Source organism: Oncorhynchus mykiss, chromosome 12 (assembly GCF_057628025.1).
Source record: "Oncorhynchus mykiss isolate SJ-2025 chromosome 12, ASM5762802v1, whole genome shotgun sequence".
Taxonomy (NCBI): Eukaryota; Metazoa; Chordata; class Actinopteri; order Salmoniformes; family Salmonidae; genus Oncorhynchus; species Oncorhynchus mykiss.
The window spans coordinates 93,038,072-93,065,503 of NC_143033.1; the positions used below are offsets into that span (position 1 = coordinate 93,038,072).

At 41.6% G+C, this 27,432-nt stretch overlaps 1 protein-coding gene across 1 annotated transcript; it reads left to right on the forward strand.

The window, feature by feature from the left end:
• Positions 1 to 8,866: 8,866 nt before the first annotated feature.
• On the forward strand, positions 8,867 to 24,480 carry c13h17orf75 (chromosome 13 C17orf75 homolog). Its single transcript, XM_090194137.1, has 10 exons — positions 8,867 to 9,236; positions 9,959 to 10,042; positions 10,653 to 10,778; positions 12,719 to 12,847; positions 12,979 to 13,039; positions 13,404 to 13,523; positions 17,807 to 17,871; positions 18,052 to 18,185; positions 22,339 to 22,442; positions 22,594 to 24,480. Exons 1-10 carry the CDS (start codon positions 9,082 to 9,084, stop codon positions 22,804 to 22,806), a joined length of 1,191 nt encoding a protein of 396 aa, XP_090050263.1. The 5' UTR covers positions 8,867 to 9,081; the 3' UTR covers positions 22,807 to 24,480.
• Positions 24,481 to 27,432: the final 2,952 nt, after the last annotated feature.

Sequence of the window (27,432 nt, forward strand, 5' to 3'; positions counted from 1 at the left end):
GAATAGTCCTACACATATCGTCTTTGAATATAGAATAGTCTAAGGCAGGGGTCTTCAACCTTTTCTCGGCCAGGGACCCCCACCCAGGCAAACGGACAACCCAGGGACCCCCATCATATGTGAACAAAAAAACATTTTGATGTTTTCAGATGAATGTAAGCATTTCACTGTAAGGTCTACAGTGACCTTTAGTTTGTGTGGTTGTGTGTGAGTCAGTTTGTGCGAGCGCATGTTAGCATCTCCCTTGATATCATGTGAAATGTGGAGATTTGAAACATTTGTTTCGAAAACTCAGGTGTCCTGCTTTATTCGGCGCATTTGACAAATTCAATTTGATTTGATAATGGGAATGAGAAGTAGCCTAATCAACATTTTAAAGTATATAGATTCAGTGGATGGTTTTTCATTATTTTGACATCCCCACGTTATAATTGTAAGAGGAAGTGTAAACTCTAACATAGCCTATTAGCAAGAAAAATGACTCCAAACACATTTTCACTAATAGCAGCTTTTTAGCTGGTTAAACAACGGTTTACCACATGTATGTAATTTAAAATGTGTTTATTCTGTTGTTGCTAGCGATATCCATAAAAACATTGAAATAAATAAAAAAAAAATTATTTTTGCCAGACCCCAGGATGAATACCCCTGGTCTAAAGAATCAAGCCTTAAATATTATAATAAATCATATTAACATGTAAGGGTGAGTTCTGTTGCTATGACTTTGCAATGGCTGTGGAAAAACTGGCTAAAATGATATACATCAAGGCTCAGATATTGCATGAATATTGTCTTCCACTCACACCTTAAAGGCCCAGTGCAGCCAAAACTGTGATTTTTGTCTTTTATATATATTCCCACACTATGAGGTTGGAATAATATTGTGAAACTGTGAAAACTATGATAATGTCCTTTTAGTGTAAGAGCTGTTTTAAAAGAACGCCTGAAATTTCAGCCTGTTTTGGTGGGATGGAGTTTTGGTCTGACTGGTGACATCACCAGGTGGTAATTTAATTAGTTTTTCTACTAGCAGAGCAGGAGGAAAGTAAAAGGGTGTAATGTCCACACCTATAGAAGAGAGCTTCAGTAGCGGCCTCCAGGAGACAGGATAGAGGGCCTCATGCCCATGGTTGGTGGCGAGAGTGGGCTAAGTTGTTCCAAAGTTTTAGTTGAGCCACCCTTTTTTTCTGGGAAACCATGTGCATATATCTCGTCATAATTTCACGGAGTCTGTGAAGGAAGATACCACATGGAAAAAGTGGTAAGCAAGTTAGGTCCAAAAACAGATTTTCAAAAAGTCAAATTAATTTAATGTGTTAGAGGCTTCATGACGCTTGTATCTAATTCAAAGTATATCGTTTTAAGACAGTTTTATACATCAGTTTATACATCTTTAAGCATCAATCTGAGGTCGTAAACCTAACATGAAAGTGCATCCTTGTAACTGTGTGGGCTATTATAGTCAAAATGGTTGCTTTGGAGTAAATTGTGCCATTTGGCCAGGGGCAAGTTGAGCCAATGCCTCAACATAACCCATACAAATGATGAAACATGTTGTTAGTAATATGAATAGTATTTTTGTCATTTGTTATACATATGAACTCAAGATGCAAGTGCATTTTTCAAAGGTGGTGATAATATTTCATACAGTACAGCATTTTGTAGATGTATACCGTCTTACCCCAAGGCGGCTCAATGCTCAATTTATCCATACCCCAGGTAACTTGTGCAAAGAGACCACTTTTTTTGACAAGCTATATTTTCTAAACTGTAATGTTTACATGAATTCTGATTATGTCCAGGGATACACAACATCCTGAAAGACATCAAAACTATAAAACAAATCAAAATATATTCTATATTTGAGATTCTGCAAAGTAGCCACCCGTTGCCTTGATGACAGCTTTGCACACTCTTGGGATTCTCTCAACCAGCTTCATGAGGAATGCTTTTCCAACAGTCTTGAAGGAGTTCCCACATATGCTGAGCAATTGTTGGCTGGTTTTCCTTCACTCTGCGGTCCTAAACCATCTCAATTGGGTTGAGGTCAGGTAGTTGTGCAGGCCAGGTCATCTGATGCAGCAAACCATCACTCTCCTTCTTGGTCAAATAGCCCTTACACAGCCTGGAGGTGTGTTTTGGGTCATTGTCCTGTTGAAAAACAAATGATAGTCCTACTAAGCGCAAACCAGATGGATGGCGTATCGCTGCACAATGATGTGGTGATCATGCTGGTTAAGTGTGCCTTTAATTCTAAATAAATCACAGACAGTGTCACCAGCAAAGCACCATCACACCCCCTCTTCCATGCTTCATGGTGGGAACCACACATGCGGAGATCATCTGTTCACCTACTCTGCGTCTCACAAAGACACAGTGGTTGGAACCAAAAATCTCATATTTGGACTCATCAGACCAAAGGACAGATTTCTACCGGTCTAATGTCCATTACCTGTGTTTCTTGGTCCAAGCAAGTCTCTTCTTATTATTGATGTCCTTTAGTAGAGGTTTCTTTGCAGAAATTCGACCATGAAGACCTGATTCACGCCTCCTCTGACAGTTGATGTTAAGATGTGTCTGTTACTTGAACTCTGTGAAGCATTTATTTGGGCTGCAATCTGAGGTACAGCTAATTCTAATGAACTTATCCTCTGGAGCAGAGGTAACTCTGGGTCTTCTTTTCCTGTGGCGGTCCTCATGAGAGCCAGTTTCATCATAGCGCTTGATGGTTTTTGCGACTGCACTTGAAGAAACTTTCAAAGTTCTTGAAATGTTCCGTATTGACTGATCTTCATGTCTTAATGTAATGATGGACTGCCGTTTCTCTTTGCTTATTTTAGCTGTTCTTGCCATAATATGGACTTGGTCTTTTACCAAATAGGGCTATCTTCTGTATACCACCCCTACCTTGTTACAACACAACTGATTGGCTCAAATGCATTAAGGGAAAGAATTTCCACAAATTAACTTTTAACAAGGCACACCTGTTAATTGAAATGCACTACCTCATAAAGCTGGTTGAGAGGATGCCAAGAGTGTGCAAAGCTGTCATCAAGGCAAAGGGTGGCTACTTTGAAGAATCTCAAATATAAAATACATTTTGATTTGTTAACACTTTTTTTGGTTACTACATGATTCCATTTGTGTTATTTCATAGTTTAGACATCTTCACTATTATTCTACAATGTAGGAAACAGTACAAATAAAGAAAACCCTTGAATCAGTAGTTGTGTCCAAACTTTTGACTGGTACTGTACACTACCGGTCAAAAGTTTTAGAACACCTACTCATTCAAGGGTTGGAACCAAACATCTCCAATTTAGACTCCAAGACCAAAATACAAATTTCCAACGATCCAATGTCCTAGGAAAATTATTAGCTAATAACACCCTTTTAACATGTCATACATTTGAGAATTATTTAGTGTGTCTGAATAAAAAGTGTCATCGGTGTTTCTCATTAATCATATCACTTTAGTAAATTATTAAGTTAATGACCTTAGATTTGAGCATCTCTGGCCTCCATTTAAGAAAATCCTCAATTACCTAAAATGTGTCATTGGTGTTACCGTCATTGGTGTTACTACTCCTACTGGAGGTATAATGTTATCATAATGGTAAAACATTTAAAGTCATCAAGCTGACATATTAGTTGATTTAGAATGGGAAGATGTGCCCAATCACATTTAAATCAAATAAAATCAAAGTTTATTTGTCACGTCCGCTGAATACAACCTTACAGTGAAATGCTTACTTACAGGCTCTAACCAATAGTGCAAAAAATATTTTAGGTGAACAATAGGTAGGTAAAGAAATAAAACAACAGTAAAAAGACAGGCTATGTACAGTAGCGAGGCTATAAAAGTAGTGAGGCTACATGCAGACAGCGGTTAGTCAGGCTGATTGAGGTAGTATGTACATGTAGATATGGTTAAAGTGACTATGCATATATGATGAACAGAGAGTAGCAGTAGTGTAATAGAGGGGTTTGTTACATTGAGGGAGAGGTTGTTATTCTGGCACCACCTGGCCAGGTCTCTGACTTCCTCCCTACAGGCTGCTTCGTCGTTGTCGGTGATCAGGCTGTTGTGTCGTCTGCAAACTTAATGATGGTGTTGGAGTCGTGCCTCGCCATGCAGTCATGGGTGAACAGGGAGTACAGGTGGGGACTGAGCATGCACCCCTGGGAGCTCCAGTGTTGAGGATCAGCATGGCAGATGTGTTGCTACCTACCCTCACCACCTGGGGGCGGGCCGGGAAGTCCAGGATCCAGTTGCAGAGGGAGGTGTTTAGACATTTATAGAAAAATGTCTTTCATTTTTTTCCCAAATTCCATGTCCAAAGCCACCACATTTCTAGATTGACATGTGGCGAATGGACAGAATCCCATGTGAGCTCCTGGTTAAAATCCATTGGAGTGAAAGAGAAGTACATTCTGAAACTGTACGAAGAGGAGGTTACAGGACCTGCACTAATAAAGCTGCAAAAAGAATATCTGCGTGACACAATTGAAATGAAAGGTGGTCAAATTGATTTATTAAAGCCAAGAACACAGAATCTAAAAGCAGGCAGTAGCACAGAGAGATACCAGAAATGTTGGTTCCAGTGCTGTGTTCACACAAGAGTCAGAACACAACGTTGAGAGGACCAGTGAAACAAGTGAAAGGGGACCCAATTCCACAAGTGAAAATGAACAAACAGATGGCTCATCTTGTTCTCTAAGTAACTTCCGTGCATTTGCTGGATTATGCTGGATTTTTCTGTAATGTTGTTTCACATTTAGACAGTCCAGTGTCTGACTGCAGTGACACTGGAATGGTCTCTCCACTCAAAAGAAAAATGAACATTTACCAGCTGGGTGGTGGTAATGTCACAACCATACTCTCCCTGCTCTCTGATCAGAAGAATGAGAGATGTGGCAAAAAGCTAGAGGAGATAATTGCCATGTATCCAGAGAACCCCCAAAGGAATGACCTTGACCAAACAGAACTGATCAACTTCATTTTCTCTCAAATAGCTCTTGCTTGTGTTTTACCTGGTTCGTCAAAGCTGGTTGCGCTTACGAAACTTCAAGATCTGAGCATGAGATTTTACAGGGAAGGCAGCAGGTCAGCAAGTGCCTTCTTTTTGCTTTCAATCTTATTCTGGCCAGAGGATCCAAATGACAACCGTTGGAAGGAAGCTAGCTCTGCAAAATATGAAAAGGTCTTAATCTCAGCAATTGACGACCTTCAAAGACTATGTATGCTCAAAACAAAACCACGGAAAGGGAGAATAGTGACTCACTTCTTTTTTGGAAAGGCAAGGGGTCTGTACAAGATTGTTCATCGAAGTGCAATCGAAAAGCACATAAAGGGAACTCTCACAGAGAGAAGGCTCAAGTGGAGAGGTGGAGAGGTGTGGACAACCCCTGAGGTGGTGCGAATGCTGAAACGTGTTGAAGGATGGACGGAAAACGGGCAGCTCTTTGTGCGAGGCACTACCAAGGGAAGCAAGATCAGAGTCATCCCCTTGTATTCTGCCTCGTTACCAAATGCCAATGAAAACGTCACTTTTTACCTAGGATTCTCTTTCGATGGGGTGGTTGCTTTTGACATTCAAGTTCTGGAGGAGTAAAGTACACTTCAACTTTATGTCCATATAAGCACAAAATGTGCTCCCAAAAGGTTTCTACAACAAAGCGAAACGAGAGTAACCAAATTAATGTGATTTACATTTTCACTACTGTGAATGGTTAGCAGCTGATTATGAGCAAAATGCAGCAAAATGTAAATACAATGGGAACCCTGGAACACATACAGTACATTGTCCTGTTTGAATAAGCTGCATTATGCAAAAGGTAAAGAATGTTGTGGTACTGTATGTATGAAAATTATGTGGCCGGGTGGGGAGCATTGGACAAACTTCAAGGTTGTCCAAATGCTGAAACTGTTATGAATAATGACTAAATGATGTATACATTTAACGTAGAACTATAATTAACAGAATTCTTCTACCCTGTCACTGTATGATTGTATGACACATGTTATGTGTGTAGTTCTAGTCAGAATTAGAACATTTTGTTCCTTTTTAGTATGTAAGCAGGGTGCAAGTGTGAAACAAATGATAAGAGGAGCTATCGACAGACAAGCTGTACTACTGTGTTCCTTACAGGACATTCTGTCCCCACCCAGGGAGGGGAGAGACCTTGGGCTTGTAGTAGATTGTATAACAGGGGGCAGACAATGTATGAATAGGAGAAGACTTGTGAACTATATTGTCATTGTTTCTGAGAGGAGGGACATTTATGACGAAATGTGAGGTATATAGACCAATGTACAGGAAATGATAGGCAGAGCTCTCGTAAATAAACCTGCTGACTAAGTAGACTGGCCTCTGACTGTTTCATTTCAATAAGAACCTTACAAAGTATTAGTAACAGACAGAGTATTTTAATTGAAGTTAACATTGAGAACAAAAGTCTCTTGACAGAAACGTACAGAGTGTTGGACAGAAAATGGAAACCTGTATGTCCGAGGTACAGCCAAGGGAAGCAAGATCAGGCTCATCCATTAGCAGTCTGCCTCTACCAAATACAAACAAAAATAACACTCTATTTACCCAGGCCTTTCTTTCAATGCGGTGGTTGCTCAAATTATTGAGAATTTGACAAGAAATACAAGCAGCAAAATGTAAATACAATGGGAACCCTACAACACAAACAGGGGGTACATGGTCCTGTTAGAATAAGCTGCATTATGTAAATACAATGGGAACCCTAGAACACAAACAGGGGGTACATGGTCCTGTTAGAATAAGCTGCGTTATGTAAATATTGAATAATATTGCAGTATTATGTATAATATGTCTAATGTTGTCTTATCCACATACATATGAAAATGTCATCTCAAGAGAAAGTATTCAATGCATAATACCCATATGTGCTGTTATTGAGGTTAGTCAAATAAAACCATTTGTTAAAAGCCTATCCAGGTGAGGTATTTATGTTACCAGTACAAAGGACATGTTGATCCTAAAACCTCCTCATTTAGCCAAAAACAATATGTTTGGTTCGCATACCTTATATAATGCTAAATACAATTCTCAATTGCACGTAAATTACACATATTATACTTTATGTAAAATACACTGCAGATGAACAAAATGGACACATCATGTTAATGTTTAAAGTTCTTTATTCTAATTTGAATATGACTGGATTTGTCCACAACAAAATCTGCATTTGTCACAAAGTACTATACAGTAGGTTTGGTTTGGCTTAGTTGTGTGTACTAGGTGGGTCTGTGAATAATTAGGACAATTATGCTAATTAACAACAGAAATACTGTGGCTAATAATGAGTGCCAATAACTAAAGAGCAACGGTGTAAACAAAGGGCTCAGGGGAAATAAATCAACAATTAAATGTACAGTATTGCAGCATCTTCTTGTTGCTCTATGAGGAACACAACTACAAAAGTAAACTTAAGAAAATAACATGCTAGCAACATTGGTCAGGCTGTTTACACAGGCAGCCCAATTCTGATATTTTTTCCACTAATTGGTCTTTTGACCAATCACATCAGATCTTTTCATTACATCTTTTTCAGAGCTGATCTAAATGGTCAAAAGACCAATAAGTAAAAATAAATATCAGAATTGGACTGCCTGTGTAGCCAAAGTATGGAATTGAAATAATGTATAATTACTGTAAAACCTCAATTAATAGCCTGGGCGTTAATTTGTTTCAATCACTGAACACAACCAACGCTTTGTGAAGACAGGCTTCTATTTGAACTAGGCATCTATTTTCTTACAAACCATTTTCCTCCCCCAACCGTAGTCTCACCCTCTTCTGATCCACCTCAGACAAACATTGAAGTTCGACCTTTTTATTTCACCATTCCCTCACTCAGTTTGTATCAATTCCTAAATGCCTGGCTGTTGCCTCGCCCGAATTTTGCTCTGCGAATTTGATGTCCTGTTTTTTTTTTTTTTTTCCACCTTTATTTAACTAGGCAAGTCAGTTAAGAACGAATGGGTTAACTGCCTTGATCAGGGGCAGAACGATAGATTTTTACATATGTGACTTTTTAAGTATTTGAATGACAATTTTTTGTATCGTCTTAATCTCTGCAGCAGTACGGTACCTGGTCATCACTAGCTTCCACATCCTCAAAGTAAAAATGATGGTTAAACCCCGCCCATTTGTAAAATGTATATATTTTATTTGTATTTAACCTTTATTTGACCAGGCAAGTCAGTTAAGAACAAATTCTTATTTACAATGACGGCTTACCCCGACCAAACCCTAACCCGGACGATGTTGCGCCAATTGTGCGCCACCCTATGGGACTCCCAATCACAGCCGGTTGTGATACAGCCTGGAATCAAACCAGGGTCTTTAGTGACGCCTCTAGCACTGAGATGCAGTGCCCTAGACCGCTGCGCCACTCCGGAGTATTTTATACCTAACCCTAACTTTAATACTAACCTTAACCACACAGCTAACCTTATGCCTAATCTTAAATTAAGACCAACAATCATTTGTTTGTTTACATTAATTTTTACTATATAGACCATTTTGACTTTGTGGCTGTGGAATCGAAATACAAAACAGTCCATCGGTCATCGGATAGTAAACCTTCAAAAGACCGGTAAACAGTGACCACTAGCGGCTGTTCAGGCTAATGAACGCCAATATCCCAAAAGTTATTATGGCATTGTTTGTATATTCAGAAACATTAGCTTAATTTTACCCATTGATACGTGGCTATAAGAAGGCAACGACCTCTGATAATTTGGGCATAATTTAGCTATTATAATAACTGATGTGTTCAGTTTATTTCCTGGACCAAATCATGTCATAGCAAATTTTACACGGACCTTAAACAACGACGGATTCATGGCATTACACGGCGCATGCGTGAATCAGATCATGGATCTTTAGAAATAATGATAGACTCGTCTCTTCAGTAAAGGAAGTTGTTAGTCTATTCACATGCTTAGTATTGTTATTATTTCTTATCCAGTTCAACCTGCATCCTAAATAACTGAACGTCATTTCTCGGTATCTGTCATTTGTTGATACGTGCGAAGCAATCATGTTTACCTCGCAAACTTCCATGCAAACGTCCTCCTTCCAAGATTCAATTGACGTGGAAGAAAAGGATACGGATTATGATAACGAAGAGATGGGATATAATCAGAAAATACAGTTGAACTGTTACTATACCATTTATCTCTACCAAGGCACCAGGTAATCTTCTCCATCTGAATGTTCTGCTTGAGTCTATCTAACTTTACATCAAGCAATTTGTTTTGACAGTACACAATGACCTAAACTAGGGCATTATTTGGTATGCAAATATCTGCAGATTACGTGAATGTTTACTTGCCTTAGCTACTAGGCTATAGAGAATCTATGGACCTCGGTCCCTCACCCTTCTCCATAGGGATGAATGGAAATGCATTACCAATCACACCAATGTCTCACTTTGTTGATATTATTAGACTCATTGGAGGTTGGAGGTTCTCACAATGTACAGTATTCATGCTCGGACAGTCTTTATACATACACTGTCATTAGTGGAGGCTGGTGGGAGGAACTATAGGAGGATGGGCTCATTGTAATGGCTGGAATGGAACCAATGGAACGGTATGAAACATATGGAAACAACATGTTGGACCCCGTTCCAGTTACTCCATTCCAGTCATTACAATGAGCTCATCCTCCTACAGCTCAACTCACCAGTCTCCACTGACTGTGATAACATCATCAAGCTAGTCCAGCTGCATATTGAGGCCAATTTCTTTGTCACTGTATAACCACTTTCTCCCAAATTCACTGGTTCTCTGTGGACATCAACTGTGGATCCTGCTGCTGACTTACTGTACTGTCAGTTCAGACTTGCTGTTCTGTTCTCCACTAACTAACTAACCAAGTCATGAGTATAGTAACTACCTACAGTACCTGTCTAGATCTGAGGCAGCTGCAGAGGGCAACGTGGCATGGAGCCAGAGAAGAACAGATTCCACAGCCAGTACCAGTCAGGAAGACTTTAGGTAACCAAGGTCTCCCCGTGACCTGTCTGTTTCTCTAGTGGTTTTATTTCTGTGGCTTTCAGTGTTGTCCTTCTCTGTCGTATCCATGGGCCTGCTGCTGGAAACCTATCAACCTGGAATCAACACTGTTTCTTTCCTGTCATGATGTCATCAGTGTGCTTCCGGCTATCTGGGATATGGAGTCACAAAGCCTAGTATCTATCTACCTCCTTCTGTACACACTGTTCACCCTACTTCTTTTTGGATGTCGTCTTTCTGTGAGGTCAAGTTGTTTCAGCCTCAGATACTATAATGATGATGATATAGTTATGTGATATGATATTGTTATGTTATTAAAATGTGATATTTCAGTGTCACATCATGCATCTTACATAGTGACCATAAGGAAAGAGAAGTGGGAAGGAAGGATTTAAATAGGCTCTGTGACTCACATGGAAACTGGAAGATTCTGTTTCACTATATCTGTATCTAGCCTTCATGTTGTGTTGATGTGGCTTTTATTCGTCGGCTTCCTTCTTCATCACCTCTTTGGCTGTTCACTTTCTCATCAGATCGGATTGGTTGCCTGTCACTATGTTTCCATGGTAACTGACTCTTGCCCCACCAACAGCCTCACCCTAGTGGACAGCAGCCTGCCGGTAGAGGCAGAGCCTGAGCTACGATGCTACATCTCCCGGAGGCTGAGCAAAGGAGCCCTGCTCGGGGGCATGGGAAACATTGCCGCCGTGGAGCTCAGGTGACCTTAACGAACTTAAACTAAGGGCCTCATTCCAAACCAACTCATCTCTCCTTTCCTTAAGAACTTGTTGAACCTAATTTCAAACCAATCCAGCTTTAATATCCTTAGGAACCTGTTGAGCCCATCTCACAGATCTGATTGGGTGGCTTAGGTATGGTATCAGCAATATAGTAACTACACTGCTCAAAAAAATAAAGGGAACACTAAAATAACACATCCTAGATCTGAATGAATGAAATATTCTTATTAAATACTTTTTTCTTTACATAGTTGAATGTGCTGACAACAAAATTACACAAAAATTATCAATGGAAATCAAATTTATCAACCCATGGAGGTCTGGATTTGGAGTCACACTCAAAATTAAAGTAGAAAACCACACTACAGGCTGATCAAATTTTGATGTAATGTCCTTAAAACAAGTCAAAATGAGGCTCAGTAATGTGTGTGGCCTCCACGTGCCTGTATGACCTCCCTAAAATGCCTGGGCATGCTGATGAGGTGGCGGATGGTCTCCTGAGGGATCTCCTCCCAGACCTGGACTAAAGCATCCGCCAACTCCTGGACAGTCTGTGGTGCAACGTGGCGTTGGTGGATGGAGCGACATGATGTCCCAGATGTGCTCAATTGGATTCAGGTCTGGGGAACGGGCGGGCCAGTCCATAGCATCAATGCCTTCCTCTTGCAGGAATTGCTGACACACTCCATCCACATGAGGTCTAGCATTGTCTTGCATCAGGAGGAACCCAGGGCCAACCACACCAGCATAGGGTCTCACAAGGGGTCTGAGGATCTCATCTCGGTACCTAATGGCAGTCAGGCTACCTCTGGCGAGCACATGGAGGGCTGTGCGGCGCCCCAAAGAAATGCCACCCCACACCATGACTGACCCACCGCCAAACCGGTCATGCTGGAGGATGTTTCAGGCAGCAGAACGTTCTTCACGGCGTCCCAGACTGTCACGTCTGTCACGTGCTCAGTGTGAACCTGCTTTCATCTGTGAAGAGCACAGGTCGCCAGTGGCGAATTTGCCAATCTTGGTGTTCTCTGGCAAATGCCAAATGTCCTGCACGGTGTTGGGCTGTAAGCACAACCCCCACCTGTGGACGTCGGGCCCTCATACCACCCTCATGGAGTCTGTTTCTGACCGTTTGAGCAGACACATGCACATTTGTGGCCTGCTGGAGGTCATTTTGCAGGGCTCTGATAGTGCTCCTTCTGCTCTTCCCTGCACAAAGGCGGAGGTAGCGGTCCTGCTGCTGGGTTGTTGCCCTCCTACGGCCTCCTCCACGTCTCCTGATATACTGGCCTGTCTCCTGGTAGCGCCTCCATGCTCTGGACACTACGCTGAAAGACACAGCAAACTTCTTGCCACATCTCGCATTGATGTTCCATCCTGGATGAGCTGCACTACCTGAGCCACTTGTGTAGGTTGTAGACTCCGTCTCATGCTACCACTAGAGTGAAAGCACCGCCAGCATTCAAAAGTGGCCAAAACATCAGCCAGGAAGCATAGGAACTGAGAAGTGGTCTGTGGTCACCACCTGCAGAACCACTCCTTTATTGGGGGTGTCTTGCTAAATACCTATAATTTCCACCTGTTGTCTATTCCATTTGCACAACAGCATGGGACATTTATTGTCAATCAGTGTTGCTTCCTAAGTGGACAGTTTGATTTCACAGAAGTGTGATTAACTTGGAGTTACATTGTGTTGTTTAAGTGTTCCCTTTATTTTTTTGAGCAGTGTATATACAGGCCTGTGTGTCTCTGGCTCTATCTAGCTAAGCAAGGTCTTAATTTGGAATCAGACCGAAGTATTCTCTCCTTATGTATACATCTGAAGCAATGTGGCACCAATTAGCCTGCACACTTCTAAAGTAGTGTAAAGCCAGTGTTTTTCATTCATAATAAATATGTGTTTGTTGTCCCATCCCAGTGTCCCAGAGGCAACGGTGGGCTGTTACTGCTGTCTCCTGGAGCAGGAGAGATCCCCAGAGCAGCCCGACGCGGACGGCAATGGCTATGTAATCTGCCTGATGGGAGGCTCTGAGAAAGGCCTCAACCTATATCCTTTATAGGCTAACATGGTCTTTCTGAATCATACTAATGTAGAGTCAGTCTAGATGTATAGATGGGTACTGAAACTCATAAACCATTCATCATTAAACCATAAACCATTTCCTTAATCAACTTTACGTTTAGACTTGAACTGGACAAGTACGTGCAAGGCCTGCAGAGCAGTCTACAGACTGCTGAGGTAAGCAGGAAGTGGAATCACCAAAATAATATAATTGTACTGGATTCCATCATCTCTTGGACAGGGCTCCTTTGTAATAAACACTATCTGAAGGGGACTCACCTAGGTTGTGTTCAAGAGGGAAAAAAATGTTTTGAAATGGGGTGGTACTACCTGATGTTGTCAAATAAGAACACAGATTTTTCTTCTCCATTGTGAAAGGTTTTGCTATCAGTGTGACCTATTTAACACCACCCTAGATAGATAAATATAAAATGACTACACAAATAGGTAGTCCCCTGTGTAGGGTTATAAGTGTTATTTCCCTCTCTGTCCTCCGTGTGTGTGTGTGTGTGTGTGTGTGTGTGCATATATATATATATAGCTGGTGAACCTAGAGACTGAGATCAGGCCCTACCTGAGCATGTGGTACGAGGAGTCTGTGATGCACATCCACAGAGTGGTGCAGATGGTCCAGGGGAGCATCAGCTTCCTGCTATATGCTGTGAGTCACCTTTGACCCATCATTTGACCGTTACCATAGTGATTAATTCCCCCTGTACCAGTGATTCCCCCTCATTGTTTCAATACATTTACTTCCCCTCCATGCTTCACTATGTTATGTTTTTGCTAGTTACTTACTTGGGCTGTGTCTACTAGATAAAGCTATAATTTAGTCTTTACTGACTAGTAGCCATCTTGCTTGACAAAACAAATGGGAAGTGGAAACATTCAAATATAAAATGAGATATTCCCAGCGTATTGTATTGTCACAAAACATCCACTCTAACAATGAGATATTCCCAGCGTATTGTCACAAAACATCCACTCTAACAATGAGATATTCCCAGCGTATTGTATTGTCACAAAACATCTTCACATTTGTTGGCGTCAGTCACGCAATTGCATAGTTCAAAACGCATAATTTTCTTTGATGGCCATCAATGTTGCCACTGTGTAGCTTAGAGCAGAAACAAGGTTCCAAGAATCATTTTGACTGGTTGTAACGTTGATCAGGCCCGTGTCATTGTAGAATAAAGTTTAGTTTAATATGCAGCGCTGATCAGACCCGTGTCATTGTAGAATAAAGTTTAGTTTAATATGCAACACTGATCAGGCCCGTGTCATTGTAGAATAAAGTTTAGTTTAATATGCAGCGCTGATCAGGCCCGTGTCATTGTAGAATAAAGTTTAGTTTAATATGCAACACTGATCAGGCCCGTGTCATTGTAGAATAAAGTTTAGTTTAATATGCAGCGCTGATCAGGCCCGTGTCATTGTAGAATAAAGTTTAGTTTAATATGCAACACTGATCAGGCCCGTGTCATTGTAGAATAAAGTTTAGTTTAATATGCAGCGCTGATCAGGCCCGTGTCATTGTAGAATAAAGTTTAATATGCAACACTGATCAGGCCCATGTCATTGTAGAATAAAGTTGAGTTTAATATGCAGCGCTGATCAGGCCCATGTCATTGTAGAATAAAGTTTAATATGCAACACTGATCAGGCCCATGTCATTGTAGAATAAAGTTTAATATGCAACACTGATCAGGCCCATGTCATTGTAGAATAAAGTTTAATATGCAACACTGATCAGGCCCATGTCATTGTAGAATAAAGTTTAATATGCAACACTGATCAGGCCCGTGTCATTGTAGAATAAAGTTTAGTTTAATATGCAGCGCTGATCAGGCCCATGTCATTGTAGAATAAAGTTTAATATGCAACACTGATCAGGCCCATGTCATTGTAGAATAAAGTTTAGTTTAATATGCAACACTGATCAGGCCCATGTCATTGTATAATAAAGTTTAATATGCAACACTGATCAGGCCCGTGTCATTGTAGAATAAAGTTTAATATGTAACGCTGATCAGACCCGTGTCATTGTAGAATAAAGTTTAATATGCAGCGCTGATCAGGCCCGTGTCATTGTAGAATAAAGTTTAGTTTAATATGTAACGCTGATCAGGCCCGTGTCATTGTAGAATAAAGTTTAGTTTAATATGCAACACTGATCAGGCCCGTGTCATTGTAGAATAAAGTTTAATATGCAACACTGATCAGACCCGTGTCATTGTAGAATAAAGTTTAATATGCAACACTGATCAGACCCGTGTCATTGTAGAATAAAGTTTAGTTTAATATGTAACGCTGATCAGGCCCGTGTCATTGTAGAATAAAGTTTAGTTTAATATGTAACGCTGATCAGGCCCGTGTCATTGTAGAATAAAGTTTAGTTTAATATGTAACGCTGATCAGGCCCGTGTCATTGTAGAATAAAGTTTAGTTTAATATGCAGCGCTGATCAGGCCCGTGTCATTGTAGAATAAAGTTTAATATGCAACACTGATCAGGCCCATGTCATTGTAGAATAAAGTTTAGTTTAATATGCAGCGCTGATCAGGCCCGTGTCATTGTAGAATAAAGTTTAATATGCAACACTGATCAGGCCCGTGTCATTGTAGAATAAAGTTTAGTTTAATATGCAACACTGATCAGGCCCATGTCATTGTAGAATAAAGTTTAATATGCAACACTGATCAGGCCCGTGTCATTGTAGAATAAAGTTTAATATGCAACACTGATCAGGCCCGTGTCATTGTAGAATAAAGTTTAATATGCAACACTGATCAGGCCCGTGTCATTGTAGAATAAAGTTTAATTTAATATGCAACACTGATCAGGCCCATGTCATTGTAGAATAAAGTTTAATTTAATATGCAACACTGATCAGGCCCGTGTCATTGTAGAATAAAGTTTAGTTTAATATGCAGCGCTGATCAGGCCCGTGTCATTGTAGAATAAAGTTTAGTTTAATATGCAACACTGATCAGGCCCGTGTCATTGTAGAATAAAGTTTAATATGCAACACTGATCAGGCCCATGTCATTGTAGAATAAAGTTTAGTTTAACATGCAGCGCTGATCAGGCCCGTGTCATTGTAGAATAAAGTTTAGTTTAATATGCAACACTGATCAGGCCCGTGTCATTGTAGAATAAAGTTTAATATGCAACACTGATCAGGCCCGTGTCATTGTAGAATAAAGTTTAATATGCAACACTGATCAGGCCCATGTCATTGTAGAATAAAGTTTAATATGCAACGCTGATCAGGCCCGTGTCATTGTAGAATAAAGTTTAGTTTAATATGCAGCGCTGATCAGGCCCGTGTCATTGTAGAATAAAGTTTAGTTTAATATGCAACACTGATCAGGCCCGTGTCATTGTATAATAAAGTTTAATATGCAACACTGATCAGGCCCATGTCATTGTATAATAAAGTTTAATATGCAACACTGATCAGGCCCATGTCATTGTAGAATAAAGTTTAATATGCAACGCTGATCAGGCCCATGTCATTGTAGAATAAAGTTTAATATGCAACACTGATCAGGCCCGTGTCATTGTAGAATAAAGTTTAGTTTAATATGCAACACTGATCAGGCCCATGTCATTGTAGAATAAAGTTTAATATGCAACACTGATCAGGCCCATGTCATTGTAGAATAAAGTTTAATATGCAACACTGATCAGGCCCGTGTCATTGTAGAATAAAGTTTAATATGCAACACTGATCAGGCCCGTGTCATTGTAGAATAAAGTTTAGTTTAATATGCAAAACTGATCAGGCCCGTGTCATTGTAGAATAAAGTTTAGTTTAATATGCAACACTGATCAGGCCCATGTCATTGTAGAATAAAGTTTCGTTTAATATGCAGCGCTGATCAGGCCCGTGTCATTGTAGAATAAAGTTTAGTTTAATATGCAGCGCTGATCAGGCCCGTGTCATTGTAGAATAAAGTTTAATATGCAACGCTGATCAGGCCCGTGTCATTGTAGAATAAAGTTTAGTTTAATATGCAACACTGATCAGGCCCATGTCATTGTAGAATAAAGTTTAGTTTAATATGCAACACTGATCAGGCCCATGTCATTGTAGAATAAAGTTTAATATGCAACACTGATCAGGCCCGTGTCATTGTAGAATAAAGTTTAGTTTAATATGCAAAACTGATCAGGCCCGTGTCATTGTAGAATAAAGTTTAGTTTAATATGCAACACTGATCAGGCCCGTGTCATTGTAGAATAAAGTTTAGTTTAATATGCAGCGCTGATCAGACCCGTGTCATTGTAGAATAAAGTTTCGTTTAATATGCAGCGCTGATCAGGCCCATGTCATTGTAGAATAAAGTTTAATATGCAACACTGATCAGGCCCATGTCATTGTAGAATAAAGTTTAGTTTAATATGCAACACTGATCAGGCCCGTGTCATTGTAGAATAAAGTTTAGTTTAATATGTAACGTTGATCAGGCCCGTGTCATTGTAGAATAAAGTTTAGTTTAATATGCAACACTGATCAGGCCCATGTCATTGTAGAATAAAGTTTAGTTTAATATGCAGCGCTGATCAGGCCCGTGTCATTGTAGAATAAAGTTTAGTTTAATATGCAGCGCTGATCAGGCCCGTGTCATTGTAGAATAAAGTTTAGTTTAATATGAAACGCTGATCAGGCCCGTGTCATTGTAGAATAAAGTTTAGTTTAATATGCAGCGCTGATCAGGCCCGTGTCATTGTAGAATAAAGTTTAGTTTAATATGCAGCGCTGATCAGGCCCGTGTCATTGTAGAATAAAGTTTAGTTTAATATGCAGCGCTGATCAGGCCCGTGTCATTGTAGAATAAAGTTTAGTTTAATATGCAGCGCTGATCAGGCCCGTGTCATTGTAGAATAAAGTTTAGTTTAATATGCAGCGCTGATCAGGCCCATGTCATTGTTTTCAAGGCTCTGAGTCACATACACGTGGAGGTCACCAATGCAGATGACAGGACCAAGGCTGATGTTGCTAGGTGAGTTACTTTAAAGGTCCAGTCCAGTCCAAATTGGGTTTTCGGTCAAATTCTGTTTAATAAATGAGTATCACTTCTGAAAATAATCTGAAAACACCTGGTCTTTATTCCTGTGGTTAAACTATAAGAATATACAGTATGTGCTGTGAATATGAATGAATATGGTTCATGTGTGTGTAGGTTCATTAAGGCAGCCAGTCTGCAGGGCCTGGTCCAGGAGGACACTACCACAGCCTCTCTGTATAAGGCCTCAGAGGCTCTTACTGACCTGGTCATAGACTGCTCCACCAGCCCTCCTACACTCTCCAACACAGGTCTGTGTGACTGCTCTAACCTGTGGATATATACACACACACACACACACACACACAGGTCTGTGTGACTGCTCTAACCTGTGGACATACAGTGCCTTGCGAAAGTATTCGGACCCCTTGAACTTTGCAACCTTTTGCCACATTTCAGGCTTCAAACATAAAGATATAAAACTGTATTTTTTTGTGAAGAATCAACAACAAGCGGGACACAATCATGAAGTGGAACGACATTTATTGGATATTTCAAACTTTTTTAACAAATCAAAAACTGAAAAATTGGGCGTGCAAAATTATTCAGCCCCCTTAAGTTAATACTTTGTAGCGCCACCTTTTGCTGCGATTACAGCTGTAAGTCGCTTGGGGTATGTCTCTATCAGTTTTGCACATCGAGAGACTGACATTTTTTCCCATTCCTCCTTGCAAAACAGCTCGAGCTCAGTGAGGTTGGATGGAGAGCATTTGTGAACAGCAGTTTTCAGTTCTTTCCACAGATTCTCGATTGGATTCAGGTCTGGACTTTGACTTGGCCATTCTAACACCTGGATATGTTTATTTTTGAACCATTCCATTGTAGATTTTGCTTTATGTTTTGGATCATTGTCTTGTTGGAAGACAAATCTCCGTCCCAGTCTCAGGTCTTTTGCAGACTCCATCAGGTTCTTCCAGAATGGTCCTGTATTTGGCTCCATCCATCTTCCCATCAATTTTAACCATCTTCCCTGTCCCTGCTGAAGAAAAGCAGGCCCAAACCATGATGCTGCCACCACCATGTTTGACAGTGGGGATGGTGTGTTCAGCTGTGTTGCTTTTACGCCAAACATAACGTTTTGCATTGTTGCCAAAAAGTTCAATTTTGGTTTCATCTGACCAGAGCACCTTCTTCCACATGTTTGGTGTGTCTCCCAGGTGGCTTGTGGCAAACTTTAAACAACACTTTTTATGGATATCTTTAAGAAATGGCTTTCTTGCCACTCTTCCATAAAGGCCATATTTGTGCAATATACGACTGATTGTTGTCCTATGGACAGTCTCCCACCTCAGCTGTAGATCTCTGCAGTTCATCCAGAGTGATCATGGGCCTCTTGGCTGCATCTCTGATCAGTCTTCTCCTTGTATGAGCTGAAAGTTTAGAGGGACGGCCAGGTCTTGGTAGATTTGCAGTGGTCTGATACTCCTTCCATTTCAATATTATCGCTTGCACAGTGCTCCTTGGGATGTTTAAAGCTTGGGAAATCTTTTTGTATCCAAATCCGGCTTTAAACTTCTTCACAACAGTATCTCGGACCTGCCTGGTGTGTTCCTTGATCTTCATGATGCTCTCTGCGCTTTTAACGGACCTCTGAGACTATCACAGTGCAGGTGCATTTATACGGAGACTTGATTACACACAGGTGGATTGTATTTATCATCATTAGTCATTTAGGTCAACATTGGATCATTCAGAGATCCTCACTGAACTTCTGGAGAGAGTTTGCTGCACTGAAAGTAAAGGGGCTGAATAATTTTGCACGCCCAGTTTTTCAGTTTTTGATTTGTTAAAAAAGTTTGAAATATCCAATAAATGTCGTTCCACTTCATGATTGTGTCCCACTTGTTGTTGATTCTTCACAAAAAAATACAGTTTTATATCTTTATGTTTGAAGCCTGAAATGTGGCAAAAGGTCGCAAAGTTCAAGGGGGCCGAATACTTTCGCAAGGCACTGTATACACACACACAGGTCTGTGTGACTGCTCTAACCTGTGGATATATATACACACACAAAGGTCTGTGTGACTGCTCTAATCTGTGGACATATACACACACACACAGGTCTGTGTGACTGCTCTAACCTGTGGACATATGCACACACACAGGTCTGTGTGACTGCTCTAACCTGTGGACATATGCACACACACAGGTCTGTGTGACTGCTCTAACCTGTGGACATATACACACACACACAGGTCTGTGTGACTGCTCTAACCTGTGGATATATATACACACACGCAGGTCTGTGTGACTGCTCTAATCTGTGGACATATACACACACACAGGTCTGTGTGACTGCTCTAACCTGTGGACATATACACACAGGTCTGTGTGACTGCTCTAACCTGTGGACATATACACACACACAGGTCTGTGTGACTGCTCTAACCTGTGGACATATACACACAGGTCTGTGTGACTGCTCTAACCTGTGGACATATACACACACACACAGGTCTGTGTGACTGCTCTAACCTGTGGACATATACACACACACACAGGTCTGTGTGACTGCTCTAACCTGTGGATATATATACACACACACAGGTATGTGTGACTGCTCTAATCTGTGGACATATACACACACACAGGTCTGTGTGACTGCTCTAACCTGTGGACATATACACACACACACAGGCCTACTGGAACGACTCTAACAAACAGACACTCTCCCACAGTCACAAATACAGATCTGTGTTACAGCTGTAGCCACACCACTACAAAACAGGTCTTTGTATGGTGCATTCAGAAAGTATTCCGACCCCTTGACTTTTTCCACATTTTGTTACGTTACAGCCTTATTCAAAAATGTATTAAATTGTTTTCTTTCTCTCATCAATCTACACACAATACCTCATCATGACAAAGCAACAACTTTTTTTTGACATTTCTACAAATCTATAAAGCTGAAATATCACATTTACATAAGTATTCAGACCCTTTACTCAGTACTTTGTTCAAGCATCTTTGGCAGCGATTACAGCCTCAAGTCTTCTTGGGTATGACACTACATGCTTGGCACACCTGTGTTTGGGGAGTTTCTCCCATTTCTTCTCTGCAGATCCTCTCAAGCTCTGTCAGGTTGGATGGAGCACAATGCTGCACAGCTATTTTTAGGTCTCTCCAGAGATTTTCAATCTGGTTCAAGTCCGGTCTCTAGCTGGGCCACTCAAGGACATTCAGAGTCCTGAAGCCACTCCTGCGTTGTCTTGGCTGTGTGCTTAGGGTCATTGTCCTGTTGCAATGTGAATCTTCACCTCAGTCTGAGGTCCTGAGCACTCTGGAGCAGGTTTTTGTCAAGGATCTCTCTGTACTTTGCTCCGTTCATCTTTGCCTTGATCCTGACTAGTCTCCCAGTCCCTGCCGCTGAAAAACATCTCCACAGCATGATGCTGCCACCACCATGCTTCACCATACGGATGGTGCCAGGTTTCCTACAGACGTGACGCTTGGGATTCAGGCCAAGAGTTCAATCTTGGTTTCATCAGACCAGAGAATCTAGTTTCTCATGTTCTGAGAGTCTTTAGGTGCCTTTTGGCAAACTCCAAGCCGGCTGTCATGTGCCTTTTACTGAGGAGTGGCTTCCGTCTGGCGACTCTACCGTAAAGGCCTGATTGGTGGAGTGCTGCAGTGATGGTTGTCCTTCTGGAAGGTTCTCCCATTTCCACAGAGGAACTCTAGAGATCTGTCATCAGGTTCTTGGTCACCTAGCTGACCAAGGCTCTTCTCCCGTGATTGCTCAGTTTGGCCTGGCGGCCAGCTATAGGAAGAGTCTTGGTGGTTCCAAACTTCCTCCATTTGAGAATGATGGAGCCCACTGTGTTCTTGGGGACCTTCAATGCTGCAGACATTTTTTGGTATCCTTCCCCAGATTTGTGCCTCGACACAATCCAGTCTCGAAGCTCTACGAACAATTCCTTCAACCTCATGGCTTGGTTTTTGCTCTGAAATGCACTGTCAACTGTTGGACCTTATATAGACAGGTGTGTGCCTTTCCAAATCATGTCCAATCAATTGAATTTACCACAGGTGGACTCAATCAAGTTGTAGAAACATCACAAGGATGATCAATGGAAATAGCGATGCACCTGAGCTCAATTTCGAGTCTCATAGCAAAGGGTCTGAATACTTATGTAAATAAGGTGTTTGTTTTTTATTTTTAATACATTTGCAAAAATGTACAAAACCTGTTTTCGCTTCGTCATTATGGGATATTGGGTGTAGATTGCTGAAGAAAAACAATTATTTAATCCATTGTAGAATAAGTCAAGGGGTCTGAATACTTTCCGAAGGCACAGTACATGTACACACAGACATAGAATCACCAAAACATTTCCCATTAATGATCGTCACAGAATACACACTGGCTAATCACTCCGTCATCCCTCTCACACCTTTTTCCAGTCAGTAACCGTTTCTGTGACGGTTGGATCCAGTCATTCCTGAACGCAGCAGAGCGCTGTAACCCTTTCCTCCTCAGACAGATCCTGGAGAACTTCAAACTCAAGGTGGGCAAACGCACAGCACACAGACAAGTGGATCACTTTAAACCATTATATAAATACTGTATGTCCAGGCCATGTTTAAAATGGCTTACTGCTTTCTCATCCATGCTCTCTCTCTCCCCCCTCTCTCCTTCTCCTCCCCCTGTCTCTCCAGGCCATCCAGGACATGAACAGTCTGAAGCGGTTCATCCGCCAGGCTGAGTCGAGTCACTACGCTCTGTTCCGCTGCTGCCAGTTCCTGCAGGGCTGTGGGAATGGGGACGTGCTGCTCCAGAACGCCCACGCCGAGCACCGGGACCTCCCTGAGGCCTGCAGCATCATCCGCGTGCTGGATGAGTTCCTCGGCGAACAGCAGGCCCAGGGATGAGGATAGGGATGAGGGACACTGACACACCGCAGCCACCAGGTCGGCGATAGTTGAACCTCGAATTGGCAGTGACACCTCGAGGGCGGCGATAGTTCAACTCTAACCTACCCAGTCTCAACACCATGGCCTGTATTTATAAATTATCCTATAGAAGTCAGAACTCCTGTTCTGAGATGTGAATTTGTGAATACAGGCCCAGACCTGTGTGAAATAGGGGTGCGCTTGATTTGAGTTGGCCACTTTTGGGTCCATTTCTTTTGTTAAATTGTTGTACCAGACTAACTAAATCAAGCACAGCACAAGGATGTGGAAGTATTTGACCCAGGTCTCCTCACACGGGAACTCTTCCATGCTAGTTGTCAGTGTGTATCTGTTTTGGCACTTTCCTTTACCAATGGTGTTTTACAGTGGTCCCTGTCTTCATTTGCGGTGTGATTGAATAGCATTTACCCAGAAGAAACAGACCAAGTATGTTGTATCTGGATCAGAATTAACTCTAAAAACAAACATATCCAAAGTCATGTTAACACTAGTGATTTCTTTGCTGGTATTAAAACACGCAGTACTATAAACGAATGGAAACACAATCAGTATGTTTAACCCAGAATATACATCTCAACATGTGAATCATTTGTTTTGCTTGTCTTACATCATGTCCACATGTTGTATATCTTTTAAATGATTAGTGTTGCTTGCCTTTTGTCTGCATGTCAGTATGCTATCTACATACTACAGTACAATCCTGCTTTTCTGCACAGTGGAACAATGCACAAATCACTTTAATCAGCTTTTGTTACTTACTCAATTTCACCAGTAAAGAAATTGCTACACACTGACATTCCCACGTAGCTCAGTTGGTAGTGCACTGCGCTTGCAACACCAGGGTTGTGGGTTCGATTCCTAAGAGGGACCAGTATGAAAATGCATGCACTCACTACTGCATGTGTCTGGATAAGAGCTTCTGCTAAGTGACTAAATTCATGCGCTGCTTGTTTTTGTATTTCTGTTGCTGACTGCAGTCTTATCTAAAGATACTCGTTAATGTGGTTAATCCTTACATTCCTTAGTAGGGAATATTAGTGTTGTAGAGGCCAACGTGTTGTATATCTACTTCACAGGAGGCTGCTGAGGGGAGGACGGCTCATCATAATAATAGCCAGAACGGAGTGAATGGAATGGCATCAAACGCATAGAAACCATGTGTTTGATACCATTCCACCCTTTCCTCTCCATCCATTACCATGAGCCCGTCCTCCCAAATGAAGGTGCCACCAACCTCCTGTGATCTACTGTCACTGTATGTTAAGTTACAAAAATGACCTTCACTACTCTTCACCAGCCCTATTGTAATGATAGTGTGTTCAGGGCTAAATAACCCACATGATTTATTGTGCCTGTATGACAGCAACTACGTAGGTTCTATTTTCCTATCAATGTGTCGACGTCTCTAAAAAGTATATTATGGTGAAAATGAAGCAATATTGTCTGTGAAAGTGTGTCCTTTAAACTGTGAACCAAGTGACATGTTAGTCGGTGATCTATTGTAGTGGACAATGGTGAATGATCATTCAACCTTTTAACTGTGCATTTAAATCTCCTGTACAAGTTAATGTCTATTAATGTGGTGTCTATCATGTCGATCTGTGGTTTGACTTGTATAAATAGTCATGTGAATCCTCTGTGTGGACTGAATCATGAATATGAAATCTGATTTCTGACCATATGAAACAATAGGGTCCCAGTTTACCTATGTAATTATGGCCCTGCCTACACCTAACGATTAAAAAAATACAAATCACATGAGCAAAAAATATTCCATTTTATTTGGAGTGTCTAGCCAAACAAAGTTAAACGAGCCTATTTATAAAATGAATATGAATTTGGACGGGCAGAAATGATTAAATATTAGAGCATTAGACCTCACTAAAGGCTTCAATCGTACAACAACTTTACTTAATTCCGAACTGGTTCTCTAGTACAGTGGTTCCCAAACTTTTTATAGTCCCGTACCCCTTCACACATTCAACCTCCAGCTGCGTACCCCCTCTAGCACCAGGGTCAGCTGTACCCCCTCTAGCACCAGGGTCAGCTGTACCCCCTCTAGCACCAGGGTCAGCTGTACCCCCTCTAGCACCAGGGTCAGCTGTACCCCCTCTAGCACCAGGGTCAGCTGTACCCCCTCTAGCACCAGGGTCAGCTGTACCCCCTCTAGCACCAGGGTCAGCTGTATCCCCTCTAGCACCAGGGTCAGCTGTACCCCCTCTAGCACCAGGGTCAGCTGTATCCCCTCTAGCACCAGGGTCAGCTGTACCCCCTCTAGCACCAGGGTCAGCTGTACCCCCTCTAGCACCAGGGTCAGCTGTACCCCCTCTAGCACCAGGGTCAGCTGTATCCCCTCTAGCACCAGGGTCAGCTGTACCCCCTCTAGCACCAGGGTCAGCTCTACCCCCTCTAGCACCAGGGTCAGCTGTACCCCCTCTAGCACCAGGGTCAGCGCACTTTTTTGCCATCATTTTAAGCCTGCCACACACACACACACACACTATACAAAACAGTTATTAAGGATAAGAATGAGTGTGAGTTTTGTCACAACCCGGCTTGTGGGAAGTGACAAAGAGCTGTTATAGGACCAGAGAACAAATAATAATAATCAATCATTTTGCTCTTTATTTAGCCATCTTACATATAAAACCTTATTTGTTCATCGACAATTGTGAATAACTCACCACAGGTTAATGAGAAGGGTGTGCTTGAAAGGATGCTCATAACTCTGCAATGTTGGGTTGTATTGGAGAGTCTCAGTCTTAAATCATTTTCCACACACAGTCTGTGCCTGTATTTAGTTTTCATGCTAGTGAGGGCCGAGAATCCACTCTCACATAGGTACGTGGTTGAAAAGGGCATCAGTGTCATAACAGCACGATTTGCCAAAGCAGGATACTCTGAGCGCAGCCAAGTCCAGAAATCTGCCAGTGGCTTCTGATTAAATTACATTTTCACAGAACTGCTTGTTGCAATTTCGATGAGGCTCTCTTGTTCAGATATCACTAACTGGACTGGAGGCAGGGCATTAAAGGGATAACGAATCCAGGTTGTGTCATCTGTTTCAGGAAAGTATCTGTGTAATTGCACATCCAACTCACTCAGGTGCTTCGCTATATCACATTTGACATTGTCCGTAAGCTTGAGTTCATTTGCACACAAAAAATCATGCAATGATGGAAAGACCTGTGTGTTGTCTGCAGACAGAGAAGAGCTCAAACTTCTTAATTATAGCCTCACACATTGATTATAGTTGTGGAGAGTCCCTGTATTCCTAGATTCAGATAATTCAGGCAGGAAAAAACATCACCCAGATAGGACAGTCGTGTGAGAAACTTGTCATCATGCAAGCGGTCAGACAAATTAAAATGGTCAGTAAAGAAAACGTTAAGCTCATCTCTCTATTAAAAAAAACGTGCCAATACTTTGCCCCTTGATATCCAGCAGACTTCTATGTTGTAAAAGCGTTACATGGTCGCTGCCCATATCATTGCATAATGCAGAAAATACACGAGAGTTCAGGGGCCTTGCTTTAACAAAGTTAACCAGTTTCACTGTAGTGTCCAAAACGTCTTTCAAGCTGTCAGGCATTCCCTTGGCAGCAAGAGCCTCTCGGTGGATGCTGCAGTGTACCCAAGTGGCGTCGGGAGCAACTGCTTGCACGTGTGTTATAACTCCACTGTGTCTCCCTGTCATGGCTTTTGCACCATCAGTACAGATACCAACACATCTTGACCACCAAACTGCATTTGATGTCACAAAGCTATCCAATACTTTAAACAACATCCTGTTGTCCTGGTTTCCAGTGGTTTGCAGAAGAGGATGTCTTCCTTAATTGACAGCCCATAAACGTAACAGACATATACCAGCTGTGCCAGGCCTGCCACGTCTGTTGACTCATCCAGCTGTAACGCATGTAATTCACTGGCTTGTATGCGAAGCAGTAATTGTTTCAAAACATCTCCTGCCATGTCACTGATGTATCGTGAAACAGTGTTGTTTGATGAAGACATTATATGTATAGTTTTTCCACCCAGCATTGTCCCATTTATTCCTCCACAATAGTATGGGTCTTGCCTGTCCTAGCCACTCGGTAGCTCACCATATAAGACTATTTTAGCCCCTTCTTATTAATGGTATCTGTTGTTTTTATACATGTCTTACGACTCGAAAGTCGTCTTAATTCTCAGACAAAAAATTCCTTATTTTTCAAATTGGCATGTTTTGTTTCTAAATGTCGGTGCAAGAGTGAAGGTTTCATCGAGTTGTGAGATAGTACTTTTACACATAACACACTGTGGCTGAGGAAAGGCACTACTCCCAATATAAGTGAACCCCAAAACAACGTAGTTCTCATCATATTTGTGCCTCTTCGATGGTCCAACGTCCCTGTCTGTTGTTCTGTGCTTTCCCGGGTAAGGGGGCAGTAGCTATTCGGCTGCATCAGATTCACAACTGTCAGTGACCATTCAAGCTGGGCTACAACAAATGTAGAATTACTGATGCTAGCATTGGATGTGCTCGTGGAAGCAGAACAACTTGTGTCGTCGACAGGTGCAGGTGTCGTACTGATGGTAGTAACTG

Excerpts from the sequence above, each read along its gene's own strand:
- c13h17orf75 (XM_090194137.1), top strand. The coding sequence starts at position 9,082 with ATGTTTACCTCGCAAACTTCCATGCAAACGTCCTCCTTCCAAGATTCA. Across the intron at positions 9,237-9,958 it reads TATCTCTACCAAGGCACCAG|ATCTGAGGCAGCTGCAGAGG; the intron begins GTAATCTTCTCC and ends GTACCTGTCTAG. Across the intron at positions 13,524-17,806 it reads TCAGCTTCCTGCTATATGCT|GCTCTGAGTCACATACACGT; the intron begins GTGAGTCACCTT and ends ATTGTTTTCAAG.